Source organism: Hippocampus guttulatus, chromosome 21, assembly GCF_054856545.1.
Source record: "Hippocampus guttulatus isolate MCC_2025c chromosome 21, RoL_Hgut_1.0, whole genome shotgun sequence".
Classification (NCBI taxonomy): domain Eukaryota; kingdom Metazoa; phylum Chordata; class Actinopteri; order Syngnathiformes; family Syngnathidae; genus Hippocampus; species Hippocampus guttulatus.
Window position 1 is genome coordinate 6,234,291 of NC_141281.1, and position 26,627 is coordinate 6,260,917.

At 45.3% G+C, this 26,627-nt stretch overlaps 1 protein-coding gene across 7 annotated transcripts in view; it reads right to left on the reverse strand.

Moving 5' to 3' along the window:
- znf438 (zinc finger protein 438) overlaps positions 1 to 26,627 on the reverse strand; it is an 89,810-nt gene that overhangs the window by 14,805 nt on the left and 48,378 nt on the right. For 4 of the 7 annotated variants that reach the window (XM_086102633.1, XM_086102634.1, XM_086102631.1 and 1 more), the window contains 3 exons: positions 18,537 to 18,613; positions 9,790 to 11,574; positions 7,052 to 9,217 (listed from right to left, as the gene is read on the reverse strand). In XM_086102633.1, the coding sequence (XP_085958759.1) occupies positions 8,632 to 9,217; positions 9,790 to 11,546 (2,343 nt within the window). In that variant the 5' untranslated portion in view covers positions 11,547 to 11,574; positions 18,537 to 18,613 and the 3' untranslated portion in view covers positions 7,052 to 8,631. Of the gene's footprint in view, positions 1 to 7,051; positions 9,218 to 9,789; positions 11,575 to 18,536; positions 18,614 to 26,627 lie in introns of those variants that run through there. The other 3 variants (XM_086102636.1, XM_086102637.1, XR_015099071.1) reach the window with 2 other exon arrangements.

Genomic DNA, 26,627 nt, shown 5'->3' on the forward strand with positions numbered 1-26,627 from the left:
TTTTAAAGCACATCGATGCCAATTACACCCGCCATTGTTTGGATTTCGTGTTGCTCGTCAGGCAGGTGGTCCAGGTTTGCATCAGAAATCCTTCAAACGTATCGACCCCCCCCCCCCCCCCCCCCCCCCGCCCCACGTCTCAACCTGCCGTCTGCCCATGAAGTGCGGTTGGAATCAGTCATCTGTTAAATAAGAGGACAGTTGGGTGTCGCAGAAAAGCTCTGCTCTCGCCAATAATATGCTTTTGAGTATCTTCGCGTACGCGGAAAAAAGTGGGGTGCCCGTGTCATTCATCTTGTGCATTTGTTCAACTGAAAATGATCGATCAAACTGTTGACAAAGGTAACAAGTCTCTGGTTTAAGGGGCTAAATGTGTTTTTTGTTATGCTCACTGGCAGCAGAGGAAAGTACAAAATATAAAGTATTTGGGAAGAAACAGGAAGCAAGCCCAGAAGAAAGACAGCAGAACTAAAGGAATGAAATAAGGACCAAAACGTTGGCCAGAAGGGAAGAACTGAAAAAGGAAATTAGAAAGGAACAAATGATGGAAAACAGGAAATGGGGACAGCGCAGTGGTGTGCAGTCGTGGTTAGCATGCTTGCTTCACAGTTGAAAGCCTTGGGTTCGAATCCTGGCTTCGCAAGTGAGAAAGCAAGCAAACAAGGAATGAAACAAAGTCAACAGTCATTCTATTAAATTTGTGTTCATGTCAATTTTTGACAAACGCAATACAGGCAAGTTTGCAGCTTTACAATTTTGTCAGAACAGCGAGGGCACATAGATGAGTCAGTCTCGAGTGTACTGGCCACCCTGACTACTCTTTTAACCCTTCTTCCTCATCCCAACCCTTTAAAGGACGGCACCACATTTTTTTTCCTGCTGTGCTGAGCATGCAAAAGTGCCTTCCGGGTTTTCTTCTCAACCCCCTTCGTTTATTTTTTCCCCTCCTATTGTACATCACTGCAGATTTATCACCTCACACTATATATTTTTTTCCCGAAAGCATGCAAAAGGAGTGGAATTATTCCTGGATCCTGACAGGGGAGCCTCGGGTTAGTGGGGACGGGGGTTTGGAGAAAGGCGGGGCGAGGTGCAAGAGGTGCGCTCGGCAAAGGGGAGACGGAAGGAGTCTGAAAAAAATGTGACTCACGTAAATGCTGCTGAGGAGAAAGAGGGAGGGCAGAGGGGGATGAGTATAATTGATTCTGACGACCCAAGTCAGATGGCGTTCTTCCCAGGGGGGAGACGGTGAGTGGATCCCAGCCAGAGTCACCGTTACGGAGGGGGAGGGAGGGAAAGGGGCTGAGGTATGAAAGAGGTGTGGAGATGATCCCACTTCTCTAGTAAAATACCAACTGTGCATTTATACGGCGGCAACGTAAAGTAAAAATGTGAACATTTGAGAAAGGGGCCGTATTAGTGTCTGCCTCACTCCGGCCTGAGTAGGCTTGCATGCATGTTAGATTCATTCAAGACTTGAAATTGTCTACGAGTGTGAATCTAAGTGTGAATGGTTGTTGCGTCTACAAAAATGCACATTTTCCGAACACGCTCACTGGGTTGCTGTGAATTTTGAGCAGATTGGGTTATTTTTACCCAAGGTTGGGTTACTTATTTTGACACGGACGCACTATCCAGGGTGGAAGGCGGTGTCCATGTGACTACTTCACGGTGGCCAATTTAACCTCATCCACAAGAGATACTTGACACGTGCCAATTTCCTGCAAGGACTCGAGCAATAGAACCCTCTACGCGTCACTTCCTGCGCTGAATTTAAAATGAATGATGGGAGCCGCTTGAGAAAACAAACTGGCTGTGTTCACGCCCACAATGGCGCAGATACCCATCTCTACGTGTGTGCACCTACAACGATAGCAATAGAAAGAAAACTCCACCCATGTGCACAGCCACACCACGCTTTGCGCCCCACTTGCACCGAGCATGAAAACAGTCAAATAAAAACAGAGGCAATAACTAAAACAACAGCAATGCACCCAAGTATGTCTCCTACATACACAGGCAAACATTCAAACACATTTCTATGCAGAAAAACACTCCCCCTCTTATTACCCACGCATCCGCGACTCCTTGGAGCCAGACTGTGTAACTGAATTAGCGATTCAGATGGTTTCTTGCTTGCAAACCTTGTTAGCTTTTGCGCTACAGCAAACACAGACATCCTTGTTGTGAGTTGCGTCTAGAACTATTGTATTGATGATGGTTATTAGCCGCACGTGCGTGCGCCTCGAGTGGAGAGAGCGCTCGTCCTTCCAGCAGGCCTGATTCATTAACCTCATGTAGGAGACAACGCAGTGAATGTAGGTTACTGCCCCGTAATTCCCCATAGGCGGTGTCGGCATTAGCATCCGGTTATCTCGCCATATTCCCCCGAGCTGAGATGACTCCGGAAAGATGCTCTCCGTCTCATTTAAAGCATTGTTGTACACACACGTGCAAATGCTGACACACGCACGCACACACACGAGTAGAATAAGGCGATGTGATCTGGACAGGAAAGGTAATAAAAATAAATGTTTTTATCCCGATTTTTTTTTTCAGGATTCTAAATGTATGTTTTGCGATTAAGGGCGAAACTTGCCAGAATGAATCGATAAATGCAAGATTATGAGCCTGTACATGAAGTGGATAGCAGACTTTGAGTCATATGAGAAGTGAGGGGAAGATTGGAACAGATGGCAGGAGTTCCCCTGGGCGAATGGCGCCTGCCCCACTGAACACTGGGAGCTCTTGACCATCTGGACAGAAAGGCAACGAGCAGCATCCCAGAGAGGATTGCCCACTAAGCGACATGGAAAAGGAGAGAGGGGGCAGGCCCATTTGGAGCAATGTCACCGACATTATGTCCATGAGCCATGTGAGAATCGGGTCTTAGGAACAGGCGAAGGCAGGGTGAGGGGGGCATGTCCGACCAAATCCAGCAGTAGGCGCTGTCTCTCTACATGAATCAGTCCATTTTCTAGACCAAGGAAGGGCAACTTAAATGCTAGAGGGCGGCACAATTTTTCATCAGTGCTACGTGGGTGGTTGGGGGGGTTCTGTACAGTAGGCTAAATTTCGTTCAAGTTGTCTTCACTATCCCACTAATGATTATCGTTGCCTATGTATAAAAGAACGATCAGAAAAAAGCTTTCCTGAGAATGGCGCCTACCTAAGTGGGTGGGTGCCTCAACAGTTTTTAATAGGTGTCAAGCACACTAAAAGGTTGCGTGATCCAATCATCTGCCTTGGCAATCTCATGCTGGGTTCCAGCTGAAAATTAAATCGCAACCACATCTACCACTCAAAGAGTTAAACCCGATGTTTCACGCACGCACACATGCTGAGCATTTCTTCAATCTCAGCTGTTGTGCGCGGGTGGGGGTGGGGGTGGGGGGCAGTGGAGCTGCAGTTCTGAAGCATGCACGATTGGAAGGAAATCTCAGGAATATTCTGTAAGCTGTCCATCACCTCATGTAGTGTAAGCACTTGCTGGAATGTATGGAGCCAAGCTTGGCAGACATACAAATCAAAAGCATATTTCTGGTTTTGGCTTTGGGAAGTGTGCAGTCATCTCTCATGCTCTTCAGGAAGCTTTAAATGGATCCAGACTGGAAGTGGAGTTGGGGGTGGGGGCGGGGGGGGGGGGGCGGGTCGATGGTATGTTTAGTTAAGGTAGATGATTTGAACCAGAGAGTTTGTTACTCTTATCTTACGATCGTGGTATTTCTACATGAGGCGTCGATGAATATATAAACATGGAATACGTGAGGAAGAAAGGAAACGAAGCTTCCAGTGCCTGGTTCATTTGAGTGGCTTTTATAAACCCTTGAACGTAATTATTTTTTTTAAACAATTAGAAGAAAAAACCCCAAACCTTCTTTAGCCATTTGTATCCATTGAGCCGTAACGCAAATGCTGCAGCACAGCCGTAATGAAATCATAAGGCTACCATATACTGTACTGCAATCGGCTGGCGCGTAACCTGCCTAAGCACTCAAACTCAGCTGGGATAGGCTGCCGCTAGCCTGCGAGCCTAAGGAGGACAGAAATAATGGATTGGATACATTGCACGTGTTTTTCGGTCTTTGGTTTGGCGGTAACTGCAACAGCTTATCTTCCTGAGGTGTCTGCCTCTCGACTCCATTTGGAGCTCCAGCGGATCGATGACTTTCTCCAGCCGACCGTCATCAATTATTCACCTGATCAGCCCGACTGCTCATTAGATGACTAATCTCTGAGGGCCAAGGGAGACTGGACACTTTGAAACCCGAGACCGGCACAGAGGCAGCAAGGGGAAAGGAAGGGAGGCTCACGTGCCCATATTGATAAAGAGATGCACGGGGGAGGGAGCGCTCTTAAATACGGGCCTAGCGTTTTGTACATGTTGGTCATGACATGTCGGCTCTTTATAAATCTTTCATGTCACCATAGAATCACTTTGATGAACGCGCACACATATCACCGACACGCCGCATGTGCCGACAGAGTCGTCACACACGTTAAAGAATCAAGACAGACTGGCAACCGCCGGTGAGGAGTGAGTGAAGAGGAGTGGAGCTCATGTTCAACAAAACACTGCATGTTGCGCTCACATTACACCGCCACTTAAGATGTTCTCAGTGGTCAGCGGATCACATTTTTACGGGCCAATAAATCACCAGTGATGCCATCTTTCCTTTTTCGGGTCTTGGTGCACATTGTTTGTGATTTGGCTTCCACTCTGTTTTACAGAGGAGGCGAAAATAGACCATTTCATATCGTCTATGGGTCTTGGGATATCTCCAGGTGTCAGAAAAGTGATTGACTACCACTGAGCTGAACTGAAACGATGACAAAAACTTGGTGAACGTCCAAGGCCGAAGAAGCAGAAAGCACACAAAGAATCGGATGCAAAGATAGAAAAGAGAAAGCTTCAGTTCTTCATTCTCACTGATCACGAAGTGGGGGGGGGGGGGGGGCTTTGATCAGACTCATCCCTCTGAGATCCATGAGGAAGTGAGAGCGCTTGTGTGACGGCTATGCTGCGCATTGACTCTGATTAAAGAGAAATATGCATCAATGTATAGCGCGCTTCTTTTCATCTGCGCCTGCCACGTGTAACTGATGTTGCACCTTCGGCGGCTGAAGCACCACCTGAAGTGGCTCATTTAGAACCTTCTTTGCAAAGTAGAGGGAAATAAAAGAGAATAAGGGCACGCACGGTTGAGGAGGTTTTGTCTTTTGACGAGCCGCAGAAACCCTGCCAAAGGTGCCCTTTGACCCGTGACACAGAATCATGTGCTTCCAAAACAATGAGTGTCAAGGACCTGCATTCGACACGGTGGCGGCAAGGCTCGAGCTTGCATTCATTGGACTTATTTTCCTCACTGCTGTCTGTTGGGACTTGGAAAAAAAAAAAGAAAAAAAGAGTGGAGTTTCATGTCGCTTGCGAGAACAAGAAGACAAGTAGGCATATTGAATATGGCGCAATCAAAAACAATACTGCTGCTGTTCAAATGCTCTGCTGGGAAACTGATAAACTCACATTCATCTCGGAAAAGACAAAATAACCAAAACTCAGGAGCTACCGATACAGTGGAAAAAGTGGTTGGGTTTCAAGAGAATTTTAAGGCATTATAAACAAAACGGGTTCTTTTGACATTGTTTTCACACATGCAAATTGTACCAATTCATTGGAATTCAAAGGGTTAAAGGATAAAACTTAATGGAGTGAAGTTAGCAAAAAAAAAAAAAAAGAAAAATACAAGTGGAAAGGGTACTAAAAGCGAACAAGGCTCTAGGGTCACACACAGCACAGTATATACACCTTTCTGGAGTGAGAACTGCTTCTGTTACCATGACGACAAGCCCCCCCCGTTGCCCATCTTTAAACTAATTTTTATTCTTTGGCTTTTGAGTCAGCATGATACTTAAGTTTTAGTTGAACTGTACCGTCTTTATTAATTTGCTTTATTGTTTGTTGTACAAATTATATTTGCTCCATGTACAGCACTTCGTATGCAGCTGCGGCTGTTTTAAAGTGCCAAATGTAGAGTGGGGTTGTTGAGTGCTGGTTTTAAAAAGCAAATCACACAGAATAACGGATGGAAATTTCACTTGCAGAAGCGGCACTTTGTCGCCAACAGACACATCTCCAAACACATTTGTGATGTCACTGCTTGCCAAAAGCGAAACAGCCTGCTCACAGGCATTTTTTCACACCTACGAAAATGTACTTGGAAGTCAAATTCCTGTAAGCCGCCGCACCCCTCATGTCTTTCATGTGAGATACAAAGACATAATGGATCTTTTTTGACCTCTGTCATGTGATTTCATCGTAAATTAATGAGCTTTGGAGAAATACTTTAATGCCTAGAGAAAAAAAACAAAAAACGTATCCACCTAAGTAGCACAGTACTATACTTCAAACGAAAGATTCGCAACAATCTCCAAATTTCAGTAGACTTGCATTAATTACAAATATAAACACCACGCGATTAATGAGTCAAGTGATGTCAGCCGTCTCAGCAAAGCATGTTTTTATTTTTAAAACTGGTTCTCAACACATACGAACGAGCACAACCACAAAGCCTTTTTTTTTTTTAACTTTTGGATGTTACTCATGATATTGAAGAGGGATACCCACCACGGCATGTTTTAAATGCAATGAGCAAATGTAAGGCTCGACTCAACCTCTTTCTTTCAACCACCTTCCTTATTGGTGTTGAGGCTTGAAGGGAAGGAGAAAAAAAAAAGACTCATACACACGCACACGGCATTCAATGAGCACTGCTGTCTAGCCACTTCCAAGTTTAGTGCCAAACTGAGGGCAACTTTGTGTTCTGTTGTGACCAAAGAGAGCAGCAGATAATTTAAATATATTTATGTATACGGCATTTATAATTTTCACAACCTAGCTATCTATCTATATATCAATATATATATATATATATATATATATATATATACACACACACAGTATATCTATACGAATACGGTCACTATGATTTTTAAAACAGGTACATTCGTTTGACCCGGTCATTATCCCCCCCCCCCCCCCCCACCCCCAATTTTAACTACAGTACCACCCAACCAAGAAACTATATTTGAACCAGACTCAACTTTTTGAGTGACACCTCATTGAACAAACGCGTCCTAAAAGATTTCGACAATAATTTGGTATAAAATAGCATATTTTTCTGGGCAACAGTACGTGAACTCTACAGAGAGTCAATAGATTTGCTCAGGTGCATACGTGAGCTGGCAACAATATCTACGAGCTAAAACAGTATCATGTCAGTGGTTAAACACGGGTGGACAATCACTTGCATGAATAGAACCTTGGCATGTCGCAGAATACCAGGGCTGCCCCTTCCCCCAATGATTTTTCATGTAAAAATCAAGGTTTTAAGAAAATCATATTTTTTCACAAAAGAATCTGCGGAGATTTCACAGCCCTGGAATACACACGTAGGCAATCAACGAGTAAAGGAGTTCTTGGCCACCAAATGTGAAGCCACAAAACACATGGAGTACTTGGATTGATTCGTTTGAAAGGCCACAAGGCAGTCACATGAGTGCTGGTCAGGTGTGTGGTTGGGTTCAATTTGGCAGCGGGCCTTCTGAAGGAGTATTGGAACAAGACTCAATAGGAAGGGAAGAAAAAAAAAAGGAAATACTGTGGTTTGAATTACAATTAGAAATGAGATATAAGAAGGATAAAGTCTCAACATGGAGGGAATTAAGTTACAATTGTACTAAATGAGAGGAACTCATTCATATGAGAGTAGAGTTGTAATACTGTGAGAGGGAAAAAACATGTGACGTGAAAAAAAATGTCAATGTTTTGGCACATTGACGCGGTCATCAGTTGAATGTGCCTTGAGTTTCTGATAAAGATGCACATTGTTCTGATGCGGTATGGGAAGTTACGACTCTTCATCCAGTGTTGCCCAAATACTCCGAACAGATTGTGCCACCCAAAGCACTGCCTTTAATGCTATGATTTTTCATCGCAGTACCAATATAGTTATATAGATTCCGATTTACCTGTATAACTCTTGGGCCAACAGATTAAATGGTCTTCCAGTGTAGATAGTCTATTCGCTACTTACTACTTACATCCCTTGGTTTACACAAAAGACAAGAACAATAGAAAATGAACACCTTCCATTGAGGGTGAAACACCATGCAAATAATTTGGGGTTGGTTTTGCAACATTGTTAATGCACTGAAAAAAACCTCCCGGTTTCCTGACCATATCAACAGAATAACCTGTAAACCATTGTGGAATAAGGTGCCGTTGTGTAACTACAGAGAACTAGAACCATTTTCAAGACCGTGAAGGCAATGGCGTTGATGGATGCAGACGTCCCAGACAAGTCGGACCAAAACTACATTCATAGCTAGCGTTACAAATATTTATATCATAGAGATATTTACTTGTGATATTTGAACAGTTTTACTGTTTTTAAATAAACATCAAATAACTTTTAAAAAACAGTGCAACATAAACTGAGCGTCGTTTATAAATGTGGACTCTTGAAGGACGCGCAAAGTTGTGAAACATGAGAGAAACTCTAAATCCCTGCTTAGCTACGAGTGGGTGAATATGATGACAAGTTCCAGTAAACGGGCTCCATGTTGGGCAGGCTAATGTGGACTTGGAACAGGAGTGTCCAGACCCCCGTCGGCCTCATCGTCTTGCAGGCCCGAGTAGGAGCTCAGGGCAGCCCACAGTAAGCTGGGTTGCTCACAGTGGTGGTGAGCCCTCCAGTGCTCCAGGACCTCTTCTTTAGTTTTCAACACTTGGCTGCAGAGAACACAGTTAAAGGCCGAACCCGCTGCGAGTATCCCAAGGCATCCGACGGCATCCGACGTCGGCGCGGTCTTTCTGCCGTCCCCTTCGCTTCCGCGGTGGTGGAACAAAATGTGCCTCTTGAGTTGAGCAAAAGAGAAGAATTCCTCATCGCAGTTGCCGCACTTGACACGGTTGCGCTTCTTGTTGAGCTGCCGCCAGTAGTGTGCGGCACGTTTGACCAGTTTTTCCTCAGTGTTTACATCGCCCGGTGAGGGTTGCCCCGCCTGAAGTTGGATCATGACCTCTTCCCCATGAACATAGACGAGGTGCATCTTCATGTCGGCGAAACTGGAAGTGACCACTTGGCAGCGCCCGCATTTAATCTGCAGCTCCACACATTCTTCAGGATCCTGTTCATCTAATGCTTCCGAGTTGTCCCTGTTGGGACCAAATTAGCAAATATCTGTTCAAGATTGACACGCACGCACAAACACACGCACACAAATGTGACATCTATGTGTGTGTGTGTGTGTGTGTGTGTTTGACAGATAATATAACAAGACTGGCAAGGCATATATTCTTTATCCTCATCCGATCAACGACTAATATGACACCATCTTACTGAGTCACATTAAAAGTAGAAGTAGTCTTCGTTTGTATTGGCATGACTGCATTACACTGCTTCCTGGTGGCCAAGGCAGAGACACCGGAAGGAGCAAAACGACGACTTGGACTGCAGCATTAAATCATGATGCACAAAATGTATGTCATTACATTAAGTTAATTACTTGCAGCTTTTAAGTGCAGTCGTATAGACTACAATATTCCCTTACCTAAAACACAAATAGGATTGTTTTAAATGCATTTCCTTTCATTTCAATGAGGAAAGACTATTTGAAATTCAAGCATTTTGAGTTACTAGAACTGGCGGGGAACGGATTAAAGTCCTATCTCGAGGCCCCGCTGGATTTTATTGAAACAACTTGATAAGGTGACAAGAATTGCCTTACCCCTTCACGGCCACGTCGTTCTCGTGACGTTTAATGGATGGCTCCACGGTAAGCAAGACCTTGTGCACCTCTCGCAGATGGCTGAAGTACACGCCCACATACCCAAAGGCCTTTCTGCAGAACTCACAGCTCAGCGACCGATGAGATCGAGCCTCAGAATGGTGAAGCTTCATATGGGTGCTCAGGCTGCCCGAATGCGCGTACGCTTTGCGGCACATCGGGCAGACGTACGGTCGACTGTTGGTGTGACTGTTCATGTGGCTCTGGAGGTGATGCTTGAACTGGAAGCAGCGGCTGCAGGTGGGGCAACGATGGATTGAGCGGCTGGCGACCAAAATTCTGGGATGAGATGCAGTGCTCAGATGGAGAGAGACCGGAGGATGTTGCGGAGGACGATCTCGGTCCTTGGTGGGTGTGGGAGGGTGATGACTTGGGACAAGCTCTGGTTCTTGACCATCCGAAGCGCTGGCAGGCAAGCTAAGTAGCTGCGGAAGAGCCTCCATCACCAACAGGGGCTTAGGCTGAATGCTACGGTACTTCTTTGAAATGTCAACTTCTTTTTCCTTGGAACCTGAAACTACCATTGATGGTTTTTCAGGGACCCTTCTACGAAAAAAAGACAAGGACCTCTTCTTTCGGGCCTCATATGCTAAGATGTCTTCCATTGTCTTTCTCTTTCTGCCTCTTTTCCTTCCCGGCAGCTTCTGAAGGTTACCCAACAGAGGGATGAGTGGGTTCTTACTCTGAGGCTGATGAGATGAGTTTGGCACCTGGCTGCCAACCCAAGCTTGAGATGTTTCGCGCATGGAGGAGGTGGGATCTTTGGGGCTCATGGGACCTGACTGGTTTAAGCAATCCTTGTTATCTTGGGACACGTTGAGCTTGGCAGCTGGAATGAGTGTGGTCTTCATTTTAGAGTAGGGCAGGATGGGCAATTTACCCTGAGGAGGGGAAGGGATAATCTGCACCGCTTTACCGAAGATGGCTGGAGAGATAACGGTGATGCTGTTCGCGGGCTGAGCTGAGGCAGGCTTAGCTTGGCACATCCTCATCATCGTGCCACTTTGCTCCAGGGATTTGCCCGGCGACGTTTTGAGAGCCGCTGGGAGAGTAGAAGGGGGGCATAGATTTTGAATTACGCCCGTCATGGCAGATTGTTCAGCTTTATGTGGGGCTTGTTCTAACTGGGACCCTGGGTACAAGACAGCGTTGTCTGGTAAAAGAGTAGGGACAGAGATTTCTGAACAAGCCGGGTCGATAAAAATAACCTGCTCCGACGGTTCCTCCTTTTGCTTTTGACTTTGAGTGACAGCACACTCCTCTTTCTTTTCCTTACTCGACAAAGACATGGCACTCACCGGCTTTTTTGTCGCACCGACCTCAGAGGCGGTTTTCACCCTGAGAGCTATCGGTGTTGATCTAACCTTCTCCGTGGCCCCAGCTCTCCGCACAGGCTTGTATCTGGGTATGGGCAGCTTGAGATTCTTTTGGATGGATTGGGTTTGTTGAGGTGGTTGTTGCTGTGTTGTCTGAGAGGAGACAGGAGGGGGCAGTGCCACCAGAGAGAATGTGCCATCCTGGCCAGCTATTTGCATCAGTGCATAGTTTTGGGTTGGCACGACGATGGATTTAGGGCTGGAGCCGCTATTAGCTTCAAGGGGAGCAGGGGGAGGTTGGCAGGCGAGAAGTGCAGAGGATGGGGAAGGCACAATGACTGGGGCCTTGGGGGCGATGTTGCGGAACTGAAGGCTCTTCATTTGAATGGCTGGATTCACTGGAAACCAGCTGAAAGACATATCAAATTGTTGGATCAGCTATTATTTGGGGCCAAACTCTCAAACACCGCAGATAACAGCCTTGCAGCACTACAGGTGCCGTGCATTCTTTCGCCCGTGGACATTAAACAAACATCTCCTTTGGGAGTCATTGTTATGAACAGTTGGACGACAAATTTCATTTCCCGGTGCGCAACTCAAATCGGAAAATCAAATATAAGAGAGAAGAAATGAAAGTCTTTGCACTAGTGTGACCAGTTGTCTGCTGAGCTACATCGCTTTGGTCACACAGAGCAGTCATCTTGTCCCCCGAGGCTAAGGGCAGAATGCCCTCTTTGATTTGAACTCAGTGTGTAGTCATAGTTCCAACTGAGCCATTGCGGTGAATTCCTTGCATCCCCCCAACACACTTCCTGGAAAGTACAGCTAGTAGAGAAGCAAACCTTTCCGATCTCAGTATACTCGATCCGTAGAGTCAGTCAAATCCCAATTAAAACAGACTTCCCAGAAATTAATACCACATCTTTCTTTCAAAAGGTGGCGGCACTGGAATGCAGCAAAGCTCAAGAGCGAAAAGACCATGCGACGGTTTCAATTTCACAACGACCACTGATTTCCATTGAAGCATTTAGAAGAGCAATTATTCCAACACCACACTCTAATACCACATGGTATAGAAAGCATTCTGGGGGAAAATCACCAAAAAACACTGCAACAATACAACAAGAAACTCAAGTGAGACAGATAACATCTTTTTCAAGAAGAGTCAGTCATGAGAAACAGCATCAGGCATAATGTTCAACAGCTGGAAGTGTTTTTGTGCAAAGAATATTTACGCGGTACCCGACCACATGACAGCTCCATAAAACTGGAGGTATTCCTTCTCTCTATACGGCAGACAATTGATAGTATTTTGATTGTTCCTGCGGTCGAACGATCAGTGGAATCTAACCAAGGCATGCTTGGTCTACGGGGCAATTTACGTGGCCATAGATTTGAATGTCTTGGAGGAAATTCGTTCCATCATCTCAAAGTGTGCAGTAAGACATGATTAAGGGAACGGTGTGCATTCATGGCTGAAAAAAATATGATGATAATAATAATAGTCGGCCTGCAAAAACAGAATCTGAATCGTCTTTCTTGGCCAAGTTAGTGTCATTGATGACTTGGCAGCAGTCATTCAACAAATGACGTTTCAACTTTTACTTTTGCATGAATTTTGCATGTTTGCTGCTATCAGAAAAAAACTCCACATGAAGCCATTTGTGAAAGGCGGTGCAAAGCTAAATAAGTGGACTGCACAAAACCCACCAAACACACTGTGCGGTTTTGTAGTCTCCCGTTACACCTCCAAAAACAGCTGCTGCCAGTCCGTCAGTCAAACCCCCTTTGACTCGATAAGTGCGGCTCACCTTTTCTTCTTGTGTTTCCACTGGATGCATAAATCTGTCTTTTTTGACAGTTGAATGAGATCTTGATGGGGAGATAGTTTGTTCAGATAACATGTGATGAAAACATTCAACTTTTTTTTTTGATGTAGTTGTGCAATAGTTCCTTCTTCCCCTGGGGATTTCTGAAGCTCAAAGTCACATCTAATGAGACTTTCGGTTTTCCACACTATTGTTTCATTTTGCTCTCGTCTCAAGCAGTCTTCCCTTGACCAGCTCCAAATTTTATAGCCGCGGTTTATGGGGCGTCTGCTGTACAATAACACAGCAAAGCGTTGGAATACGTGTATTGAAACCTCATATGAATATATGAGGTTTCACACCTAAAACAAAACCGTGTGTCCCCCCCAAAAAAGGGTCTGACTATTTTACAAAGTCAACAATGAGCAGAAGACTGGAGTGTTGGTATCAACTTGTAAGGCACAAGTTTCAAAACTCCAGGCCCGCGGGCCAGATCCGGCCCACGCCATCATTTTGTGGGGCCCACGAAGGCAAATCATGTGGGTCGACTTCCTATTTCTTTCAATTTAGCTTCACTTTTAACAAAAATTGCTGACTGGTATTCTGATTTCAAAACGAGCTATCCATGTGACAATATTCATGTGGAAGTCACAGCTTCCACTCAATCTGCCAATGGATTTTAAACGCTATTAGGTTTAATCTGACTGGGGTCATAGGTCAGGGCTAGGATGATGCAGAAAACCTGTTTTTTTTGTCAGGAATGCAGTGGACAGAGGGAAAGGGGAGACAGATTAACAGGTGAAGCCAGAGGGGTGAGAGGTGAGGAACGTATGTTTATGCATGGAAGAGGTCAGGGTTGAATAAGAGGGCAGTGTGTGAGCAGACGGCGCATTAAGTGAGCATATAAATAAAAAAGAACATTTGGCTGGCTTGCCAAAACAGAGCTGGGACGCATGCAAAAATGTAGCCCCTGCAAGAAAAATAAGATGCCAGACAAAACTGGATTCAGTCATTAGTGATGTTGAGCCAGGTTAAAGTTGTGCTTAAGAGATGTGGAAAGTGCTGCGTCTTCCGCAGTGCGTTTTTTTTTCCAAGAGTGCCTTAAAAAAAAAGCCATTAGAGCTCAAATTCGGTACAATCAATCATTTTGTGGAGACACATTCAAGATGTCTCGGCACTAAATGCCCTTAATTACTTTACAAATATATTTCAGAGCTTGCGAAATTCTTGTCAGTTCTGAAGTCCCGTTTCAAAGATCAATGTATCTATTATGCTTATCCCAAGAAAAATAAAAATAAAAACCTAAATGCTGGCATGTTACAGTCAAGTTTCCAAAGATTGACAGCAGGAAAAAAGACATGCATACCCCTCCCTCTTTTTTATTTATACATTTTTTTAAACGGAACTTGTATTCTGAGGAGAGGACAGCAGAGAGCATAGTTGTGAGGTTTGTTATCTCCTTGGTAGGGGAAAGCAGCGCTCATCTGGGACTCAAAGATGGGGCCGAGAGATGGAGCTGGTCTGGAATGAACTGTGTGTCCATGTTTGTGTGCGGGAGGGGTAAAAACACAGCAGAGGCCAAACTCCCCCAGGTTTTGGCGCAGATGAAAGGCCAGGATCTAGGCTAGATAAGAGGGCGGATCATGGGGGGTCGGGGCCAGCCGGCTGTGAGAAGCCATGTCTAGCAGCCATCTTTCACAATCCTCTTCCTCCATGCAAACATGTGAGTGAGGTTCATGCATGTGAAGCTTTCTGACAGTTGTCGTTTTTGGTCAAACTGTTCATTTTATCGAGTGTTATCTATGCTAGATAGCACCCCCCCCCCCCCCCCCCCCCCACACACACACTATGCAAAACTGCTCAATCACTGTTGGGCGAAAACAGTCTTCAACTTCAGCTACATGTAAAACTGCAAGTGTGTGTGCGTGCGTGTAGAAGAGATAAACTCTCTCGTGTCCAGAGCAGGCACAGTGATGGGGGAAATAAAAACTACTCGTTGTTTGCAGAGGTCCTCGGTTCGTCCCATGGCTCATGCCGGATGAAACAGCACACACCAATCGTGATTTGATAGCATCCAGCTGCTTATTTTGTCTTTCCATTGGACAACAATGAAAGGTGCTGCTCTCTCTCACGGCACCATATGGTATGCATGGCGTGCACAAACAAACACACAACCATATGTCATCCACTGTGTCACCTGAGCAAATCAATGCACGGGAGAAATCCATTCCAATTAGGAGCATGCCGATTTAGCCTGCGTGTGGATGAACTGAATCGATAAGAGACCCCACTGCGAACCCGCTATTCCTCATACGGGATCCCTTCAACTGACTTGAATGAACTTAACCCCACCTTGTTGGCCTCATACACACACACACAAAAGCGTTGCTTATTGATGTCAGGATGCCATCAACCCTTAACAACCAGTAACCTTTGACTCACTCTTCGGCAAAGCTGGATTTCCTCCGCAGTATGTAAGTTCACAAATCAAACAAAATGAGGATACTTGCGAGCGTGCGCATGTACAATTAATATGGCAAAAGGAGGTGAGTGGCATCAATGTGGAGGAAAGGTGACAGCGGTGCGTCCAAGAGCATGTCTAGAAATGCGTGTTCGTGGTCTCAAGTGTTAACACCCTATCCCTCCCCAGGCAGCCAGACTGCCTTAGTCATCCAGACTTCGCAACGCTAAACCTTTACCTGACCTTTCCTTACGCGGTGACATTTGGACTCGTTCGAATCGGTCAAACAGCACTAAAGTGTGTGGAAAGAAAAACGGAAGGGAGGTACATGGGAAAAAATTAAAAAATTCAAGATGAAGAGAAGTTGACTGAGAGCTGTCGCCAGAAACAAGAGGTGTCCAAATTCATAACAAATGGGGTGATCACATATGCTAATAGGGGGCGGGGCGTGACATTCTTGCTCTCTCACTTGCGAGACTAGTCTTTTTTTCTTTCAGGATCACTGCTTTTTTTTTTTTTTATTCTTTGTTAAATCTTTGGTGGTAACCTTACTCCCTGACAAAACGGAAGCGTACGAGCTCGGCCGAGGGCTTGAGCTTTATGTCGGCATGAGGTCATGCATGTGTGTTCACATTCGATATTCCGTGCGACGAAAGAGGCCCATTCCCTCAAAATGTGGTTGAAATCAGGACTTCACAACCTTCGTCTTCAAAGGTTATCAAGAACGAGAAAATTTGGTTGTGCCTCATCTAGTTGCGGCGAATCTGATCAAAAGAATTCCATTGATATAATGACACCGTGTTACAGATTGAGTCTGGCACGTCACGTTGCTAATGATACAAAAAGCATCTGAACTGGGGGGTGCGTGGGGGGGCAGTTGCTCTTTCTCCCAAACCCACCACTAAACCCCTTAAAATACATCAGGATTTTGCATGTTCCTCTCAAAAACAAAAGGCTGAAACGTTGGATGTCGCTGTAATATTTAAACATTACAATAGTTGAGAGTTTTGTTCATATTATTAACACTGCCGGGGGAAAAGGGGACGTCGGTGCAACCTCAACTGGGACACAAACACCTTGATGATCACTCGACTCAATGGGACAAATTCAATGGGGAATCCGAGAGGAAGGAAGATGCCATCATGCTAATTTTAGGCCCGCTGCATTTCATGATGAAACACTGGAAAAGGGAGAGTGGCAAAGAGAAGCAGGAAAAGTTTGGCGCATCTCATTTTTGACTTTTTTTTTTCCTTTTGCATCGTGTCATTCTCCGTATCATTATCTCATGCATCCGATATGAAAGAGAGTCTCATAGTGCTTTGATTTTCAGAATCATTCATCCCTCTCTTCCTACTCCCGGCCCTCCTCGCCTCTCTCTCTCTCCTTGGCTTTCTGGTTCCAACGATTTCTTTCATTCTCACCCCCCGCCCCTTCTCCCAGTACCTGAGTAAATAAACAGTGTTATGTGGATGCTAATTACGGCTGGTTCAGGGACTGATGGACCCAGAGATAGATAAACAGCAAGGTAGGAAGAAGGACAAATGAGAGGCGGAGGTGAGGGGGTAGGGGGAATGCACCTCAAGGGCAACCCAAAACAGACACAAATCACCGACGCAGTGTCGGACACGCAAGCGCGGCTTTGAGCTTTTTAACCAGACTCGTGACCGCGAGGAAAAATGTGGACGCAAGGTCTCGAAGGACTTCAAATGGAGTGAAGTACCAACCAGAGAAGCGCCACATGTTTGCGGTTCAGCTTGAGAGACAAATGGGAATGTTGTAAAACTTCCTTAATTACATCTGCTCCTCCAGACATGGTGCAAGATCAAAAGAAAAAGCAGATGATCCCTCCAGTTCTCCCGTTGAGGTGAGACTGGGCTCCTCTGCAACACAAGAGGCACTTCTGGGCTCAGTTGTGTTCACAAGGTGACGTGACTCAAAGCAAATCAAACATTCAAAGTCTCTAAGGCCAACTTGGCAACAGCATCATCTTCTGAAGAAGTGCATGAATGACCTGCTTGGCCTAAATTGTGACTCATGTTAGAATTAGGAATATTTTGATATTTCTGACCGTTCCAAGGTCTCTTACAAGTACGAATGGGAAACGGATCAAACAATGAAGAGACACACATATCATGTTTTGATGATTACTTGGATGTAAGTTGATCGGAAGGATATCATCGCTCTGGAAGAATTCGAAAAGGGGACATCGATTTATACAATTATTTGAAGGAAAACTCACTTTGTGAGTTGGGATTCTCGAGTGGCTGCCCACCCGTCCGGACTGAAATGGCACGACTGAAAATGTTTTGTGAACTACCTATTTCTGAAAATGTGGACAGGTTGTTAGCGAAATTGGAGGAGACTCTCAACATCAAAGACATGCTTGTCCATAATATTTGCCGTTGCCGTTAATTAAAAAGGATGTGAGCACTCTAATGACGGAAGGCAAAGTTAACCGATGCAAGAGACCAGGTAGAAAAGATGGAGAATGCACAAGGATACAGGGTAGATTCATTTGTAGCTAAAGGACACGGTCGACACATCACGGAAAAACTGTTTTGTGTGTCCGTCCCCCCCCCCCCCCTTAAATGTTATCCTGAGAGGTTTCTTGATTAAAAGAAATCTTATGATCCCAGATTAGGACTAGATTGGTAATGACAGGTGCAGGAGAAACCTTAATGTTACCAAGACTTGCGTAAGCTTTTAATCTTGTGTTAAATCCACTGCAAACACCGACAGAGACAAAGTAGAAAGGGAAAGGTAGGAAGGATCACAATGTCTAAAGGATTGCAGAGGAGAGGGAAAATCGAAAAAAAAATGTGATGGGTGGATAGATGAGCTATTTTTATAATGAGGTCAGCGTGAGCTATGGGATTTTTTTTTCCTCTTGGGAATTACACACACATCCATACACAAGCCGTAGTGATGTATCCTGCTGTGCATGGCTACCTCCATCAACAGAAGAAATTGGCAGAGGTAGGATGATGCAACTGCGCAATACATTTTTAACAATGTCCTCTACGTAAATCGGGTAAAATAACAATTCCGACCCTGTAGTTGAGGCTATTTATTCAAAATCGGATTAAACTCATCGAAGATTACCTATTTGATGATTTCCCTCGTCATTAGGTGGATCCTGGGTTGTGGTCCTTCCCCCCCTCCACCTCTCCGCAATCCCCCTGCAAAGAGATCAAGTATTTCCCCTTTAGATTCAAAATGTAAAGAGAGAAAGCAAAAACTAAAGTATCCACGTCAACGGCGATGGAATGATCAGGTACGAACGGAAACGAGCTCACAAGCGCTTACACTCCGACACAAAGTTATGTGCTTCCTGATCAATGTAATTAGCCCACATGCCCAACTACATGCACGACAATAATCTAAATGAACAATTCTGTAATGGATGCGCGACGCAGCACACGCGTCGGCTCTCCCGCAAGCATTCAACAAATGTTCCCTCGCAGTGTGTTTGGCTGCGAAATAGTGAAATGCGACGACGACAAAGGTGAAAGATCTCTCAAGCGATCTCAAGTGTAAAGAGTAACACGGTGCGGCGACGAGTACATTCTCGGCAGGGACATGATTCACACGTGGCTTTGCACACATGCAGACACACTCCATTTAACAGAACGAGCGCTCGTTTAGCCAACAGTGTCTCGGCAGGCAGGGACGCAGGCTGTCCACTCAGTCAGATCCATCCATATTAAATAAATAAGGAGCGCTCTTGTGTGTAAATTATTCATTTAACACGCCTTATCCTCCTCCAACAACCTTGTTAGAGCAACTCCGGAGTGGAAAGGGAGGGGGTCGCGGGGTGGGGGGCAGAAAGCGACGACGAAGCCGACACTGTGGCTCATGAGCGACTCAGCAGAACCTGTGGTGCATCTCTAAGCTCTCTGGGCGTTCAGTCATAAGGGGGCTAATTCGGCCTGACACCTCCTTTGTTTCAAGCAGAAAAGAGCTGCGCTCACACAGCAACGCACGTGCGGAAGGCCACACAATTGAGCTCACACTGGCATGCGCACACTTGAACAGAAAGAGCACGAGAAATGAATTTTTACTGCATATTCATAGAATAATCATTCTACTTGTCTGGATGAATTATTGAAGAAAGGGAGAGCGGCACACGCAACGGAGTAATGCACTGGATGCTTCCCTGTGCCGCCTGAACTGAGATCAGAAGGGACAGGAAGTCATCAACGTGTCACGAACTGATGCTAACAAGCCGCAAAGTTCTTTACACTCTAATATTTTACCTGTACAAAGTGAAAAAGAGAAACAATAAAATGCTCAATGATTCTAAGAGTTTTTTCTGACCTTCCCTGTATCGGTCAGCCAGCCCTCAATATGACATTGGCATCAAAAACTGGTTTGGGACATTGAGACACTTGTCTGCACCATTAAAAATATTGTTTCTTTTGGCTATTGTGGATTATGAAAATTTTGTCTAAGGCCAGCAAAGTACATCTGCTTAGTAATAATAATATATTTAATACTTCCAAAGTGAACGTACAGGTTCGTTTTTTTACTTTGATCATGATGACATCCACCAATCCCATTTAACTCATTCAGTACCAGCCAATTCTAGATCAAGTCTGAAAAGACGTTTAAAAACGTCTTTGGGAGTGAATGAGTTAATGAATGCTGCGTGACTGCCGACACAGATTCTGTACTGAATTCCATGTTCAGGCAAAAAAAAAAATAAAAAAACGTTTCCATTTTTTTTTCTTAATGCAAAGGAGAAAGACGAAAAATAAAACAGGTGTCCCACAGTGGGACAAGACTGCAATCTAAATATACTGGGACCACATGAAAACATTGTCTATTCGGGGCCCTGGCGGAAAAATTACAGCCCTGCTCGGTCTACTCTAGCATTAAACCTCAATTAGCGCACCGCTTCGCCAATGATGCCATTACACTGGGAGTCAAGAGTCTTGAAAGTAAGGCTTACTTTTCTTTCAAATGACAAATGCTTGTGTCTGAGCCACTTCAAACTTTCAAGTTTTCTCCAGTGTGGTTCCACAGACGAGAAAAGTTCACCCCGGGGGGAGGGAAAAAAAAGGGGATGTTCTTCAAATGTGTCTTGAAAAAACAAAAACACCGGAGTTTGTGGTCAGGTTTGGCTAAATTTACCAGGACTGGTAACACGATCATGACAGGGCTTTTCCAAGAAGAAGTACGGTCAGTGAGCAAAGACAAAAATAAACAAAAACTGTTTGACTTCTAGTAACCTGACAGAAGAATGCCCGGTGGGACACAAAACTGCAATAGTAAGGTACACCTAAAGGGAAACTTGAAATTACTGGTAAAGGTGCTTCAGCCCGGCTGTCTCTATACGGCGAACAAAGGAAGAGGCGACATCAACACACTCGTTCAAGGCGGCACCTCCTACCTTTCCTTTTCTCTCTGTAAATTATTTATTGCCGCTCACAGTAACTTCTCACCCAAAGACCGCAAGTTGTACAAAAGCGGGATCATTCTCCTATCTTCAAAGAGAAATCAGTTATGTTCAAGTTAGCGTGTGTGCGCACGCGCTCATTTTTTATTTTATTTTTTAACCACCCAGTGGCTTTACAAAACTTCTCCATCACGACTCACAGGTGAGACGCAACGGGTTGAGGGGCCATTTTCTCAGAAAGTGGAACAGAATTTTTTTTTTTTCCCTGAGCCAGGCTTGGGCAAAAACTTTGAGAAGGTGTAGGTTTGGGGAGGGTGAGATCAAAAGCCTGCAAGTTTCTGGTGAGCGGATCCAATCAGCCGAGAGGGCCAAGGAGAGGAGGAGAGACAAGTACTTCCCTTTTAAATTGATCCCACTGAGACCCTCAAGGTTCTCCTCGCAGGACTTGCAGAAAAGCGCTAAAATTCCGGCCCCACGGATCTGATGAGGAACTGGGAGGAGAGGGAGAGAGAAGAAAGACTGTTTTGCGTGGGGGGGGGGGGGGGGCACAGAAAGAACAGAGAGGTGTGAGGGAGAGATGCCAGTTGTGGCAGATCAAGAGAGGTGAGCTAGACAAGAGGGTGGGCCCATTTGCCGAGGGGGGGCATCGATGCATCAATGTGTTCCAGCAAAGAGCCAGTGTGAAGAGTGCGGGTGGTATCAGCTGTCAAACCACCGGGCGCCCATATGAAGATGTGCTCACCCAATTGCGAGTGTATCTTTATTCTGCCCAAGTCTTGGCAGCGGGGATGTTGGATCATTTCAAGCTGGCCTGAGATCAGACCCTGGACCAAGATGGTGTCGTGTTTAGCTCTCAATGGAACGAGCACTATCAGAGCAACCCAGAGACTCTGCGGGCTGCCAAACTCACGACCGACTAACCATTCGCCAACGTGCGCACAAAATACACACAGTCAAAGTGTAGATGTACGCCTTTTCGGTCACCTCCATCGTTTTTTTTTTGGGGGGGGCACTATGTTTCTGGCAATCATCAAAGAAAGGAAGATCCCAAACATAAATGAGAAAATCAGCCCTCGTAATTGTAAGCTTAGGCTGGCAAGTTTTTAATCATAGGTTCCTTTGAAGCTGTTTTGAGTAATCAACAAAAGTACGACAGACCTCATTCAGGTGACCATATTGATGAAGCAATATATTTAATCAACTGGGGAGGGGGGAATTGGCAGCCTTAGGCAAATTCAAAGTTACATAACCAGGACGCAGTTGGCACAAAACCATTTGTGGTGGGGGGCGTGGTGCGGTCAATTCATTGCTGAGAGAGCAAGCTCATCATGAGTGCTAATTTTCAACAGTGTACACAATGGCGTACCGAAAAAAGAAACTCTACTTCTTATCGAAGGAACCACGAGAGGGGGATTAGCTTGTCATTAGAATGAAGACAATCAATTTAAGGACTTAAAAAGCTGCCAAATACATTCCACTTATTCTTTAACGCCACCCCTTCTTTGCCTCTTTCAGAACTGAATTCATGACTGAAAACATAAAGCTTGTTTTCAAACATTACCCCCGAAAAATGTCTTCTGGATTATTTGATCTCATTTTCATGGACTAAAATAGGCGAGTTTGTGAAGAATGACCCGCGCTAATAAAAGGGAAGGTCTCCAGAAGACCAAGCTGTCCATCCCATCCAACAGCCCCCCCACCCACTATGAGTGTGGCCCCGTTTGACCCGGGGCAAGACGTTGGGAACCACACTTTAAAAAGCACAATTTCAGAACAGGAATTTCACTCCGCTTGCAGGTCAAATAAACCGAGTGGGGAATGGGACAACATAACAACCGAACAAAGCTGGCTAAACTTTTCCACCTTCACCAACTTGGTCAACCCAGTCAAGCCCAGGACAGCCACGCGTACAGTATGCTAACGGTCCACGAGATGACGAGAATCCAGCACTGTTGCCAAACGTCTATGAAGTGTTTTTCAACACAGTGGTCGAAATCCTCCGCCACAATTTCCTCTACAATCCACTTGTAGCACAGCTTCATAAAATACAAGGCGAAAGCGTAGTCGGATCATTCGTCTTGTCTGTGAAGCGCATTGACCGACCCGATGATGCTGACATCTCTTTAACACGGGGGGTGAGGGTGTTTGGTCTCCCCTTCAGTCGCTTGTGAGCGGCAGAGCCTGGAAATGATTAGGCCTGGGAGGGCAATTAGCCCGAGCATCGCTGGGCTAAATATAGTGCAGCTTGGCCATGCTCTGCTCCTGGGTCATGTCCACAATGCAGCCTCCACGCACATATGTTAGCACAATCTGGATTGTTTCATGACTGATGCGAAGGCTCCGCTGGCTGACTCCGACGAGATAACATAACTCAGCTGTCGATCAGGTGTCTCGTGAGGCCAGGAGTGGGAAGGAACCCTAAAAGGAAACGTTTCCCTTATGCTCTATAACTAAGGCTTAATACCGTGGAATCCAATGTCGACTATTTCATTTTTCCATCGGACGGTAGAGCGCAATTTCATCAACAATGTCATGTTTGGGATAGACTTTCCCACAGTCTTGCAGAGACACTTAGCAGAACGCAACGAACGAACGTGTCTCATCTCAGAGCCTCTTGCCCCTTTCCGTGCCGGTATCTCCTGCCCCTGTGAGAAAAAAATGTCGATTGTAGCCTTAAAAACAGGAGGTTCGCCCACTTGTTCACCTGGGACAGCTGTTGGACAGCAGAGGCAAACCAAGAAGGTTATAAGAGCCTGGGAATGTTTAACATCTAGAAAGCAATCAGAACATAGCCACTGCTCAGGGAATTGGACAGGAAATATGGAGAGTAACCCTTTCCTGCCTGAAAGGAAAGACAAGAGGAAGTCATTTAGGCCATGACAAATATGCAAACCGAAAAGTGAGCCTGTTAACAGTTCATCTCTGCAAATTGAATACCGACGTGACCGATTCGCATCAAAACATACAGTGCGGTGAAAAAGTATTTGTCTCACATATTTATTGTTGTTCTTCAGGCATAGTGTTTTCTTGTATACTGAATTAGAGGCACAAAGTCAGGGGCCAGGGATGACATTTTTTTTTTTTGTCCACAGATCATATTTATGATGTACTACCGGCAAGCAGAGATGCCAAACTCTCTGCTGTCAGAATTGAAATCAAAGCGCCCTCGGGCTGACACTGCTAGCGTTATGGCTCGTCGGTTAGCTCGCATTAGCAACAAAGCTCGCGGCAAGCTGATGTTTGGGAAGGCATCCAATGGTGCACAACAATCGAATGACTGATCTGTTAGTGCGCATTTTTGGATACCTGATGATCTTTTATGTTTGCTACGGTGGCTGAATCTATCCCCCCCCCCCCGACACAGGATGGACCTTTCCCCAGTCACAAGAAAAATAGAGAAATTCCACCGTCCTGAACTGTGGCTGCTGACAACAAGCCTTCTCTTCCTCAAATCGGCTTATGTGGCAAGACTTGCGCGTGTGCATAGGTGATAGGAAGTTTCGTTTCCGTCCACTGTTCCGCCTTGCTGCTTTATTTTACTGTCTCTTCTTCACTTTTAAAGGCACATCGAAAGCATTTTGCTTTACTGCTAATGAAAAGTGAGGGTTTGTGGGAACCACTGTGAGGATCATCCCTAATAATAATATACGCAATAAAATACACAGGTTTGCAACAACAATAATGTTTTCCCCTTTTAACCGCTAAATTCAAATCCTTGTGCACACTAAATTCATATGCAGTGATATTTCTGCAGCCCGTAGCACCAAAATAAGAGACACATCCATCCATCCATCACATGGTGAGGTTCCTGCGCCCAGTCAGTGCGTGTTGAGCAGTGCCCTCCTGAAGAAACCGTTTCCTATCTTTCATTTGCCATAAAAGAAATGAGATCATGTGGTGTGCCTTACAGTCAGTCTCGCCCCGGCAAGATCGAACTATGCCTTGGAGTGACATTATTTATTGAAATAAGTTAAAATATGTATAGTGGATGCATTATGAACACAGCTTCTGTTGGAGCAACGTTGGCTGCAGCTCGGCTTAACATTGGCTCGCTCGCTCTTCACAGATGGTCCCTTGTGAGACGTGCGGTGAGGATAACAGAGGAAAGGGTTTGAAGGCTTTCATTTACGCCCGTCGTGACCGGAAGGGATTTCCTTTTGACGGCCTATTTTAATGTATAGACAGTTTACGGTCCATCCTGGAGCAGAGATTTGGACCTCATGAGCTGATTCACAGGTGAAGCCTTGGTCTATCCGAAGTCCCTCTGCATTGCTGAGAGGGCTCCTCAACAATCTCTCCCATTCTCTTTCCCATTTTCAAAAGCGCTTGTAACTCTGATTTGCACGTTTGCCTTTGCCTGAAGGTGGGATTTTTGTTCCCCCCCTCAAATATCAGCAAAGCCCGGAGAGCTCCAGCTATGGGTTTCCACTGCCAGAGGAAAGCGGAGCAGAACCTGGCTTTCTTTCCTACGCCCCTTATGTCTATGCAGTAGACTTGAAATCACACGGACGCATGCCCCAGATTTATGTTGAGTGAAAGAGTCAAGGAGGTAGGTGATGAAATGGCTCCCTCATTCCTTGTGCCTCAGCTTTGATGTATGGATTCAACATTTTGCTAATCCCAAAAAATACATTTAAATGGCCAATGATAAAACAATACAAATGGTTTTGTAGACTTTCAAGTCCAACAACGCCGGTCATTTGTACCTGATGACTTCAACACTGAAGCATTGTCTGATCAGACGTGACACATTCAAACAGGTTGTGCGGAACATGAACACGAAGTAGGCGTTCTTGGCACCGAGGCTCGCTTGAGAAGAACACGTTGAGATCGAGGAGGGAGAAGGTCCAGCTGAGGCAGCTGCTTGCGATTACTCTCACCCCCACTCTCTGGCAGGAAATGAGCAATCATTTAGTACTGACAGGTACATGCTGAACCACTGCTATCTCTGCTCTGAACCAACCAAATAATGAATTACAGCAGTTTAGTGTTAACCTTAAGCCTCTCAAGTATCGATGCTAGGTTCGGCGGTTTATAGCTTTTCAGGTGCAAAAGAGTGTGGTTTTCTGAGCAGGGCGACTCGTGAAGCGATGTGGCCCTTAAACGATAGATGGACTACGCCTGCAGTTTGCTACAGTGTATATCAGAATCCTTGTCTGCAATTGTGAAGTGGGATCAAAGTGGGGGGGAAAGAAAAATAGCTCTTTTTAAATCCGACTCAAACATGCGAGGTGCTTTTCTGGTGATGAAAAGCAGCAATTTAGAGAGGCCTCTGGTGAGTTGCAGAGGGCTTAGTGGGCCGAGGTGGATCTGGAGTGTAGCCGCGGACCTGCTTGATTGCACTGCAAAGTAACACGGCCAGAAGAAGGCGGAGGTAGTAACTAGGGCCCGACCTACATGGACTTTTTTTTCCCTAGGCCCATGTTGATTGCGATATTTGGCAGAATCTAATTCAGATGACCGATTAATTGACTAATTTTGTCAAAATTATGTTTGCCGGATACAAATGGCAAAGAAACAAATAAAAACGATTACAAATCTAACTCAGATATGTGGAATGTAGGAATTAGTCGGAGCCCTGTGTATGTTTGAGTCACGTAAACAGAGTGACTTTGTACAATGGTGACACAACCTTTGAATTCAGCCCCCCACCTCCCCCTGAAAAAAGAGGAAGGCAACACGTTACAGTCAGTGCTGTGTGCTGATAAACACAAACGGCTTTGAATCATCCCTCCTTTTTTTTTCTCCCCAATTGTTCCTATTCCATTACTGGAAGGAAGTGGTGATTCTGTTTC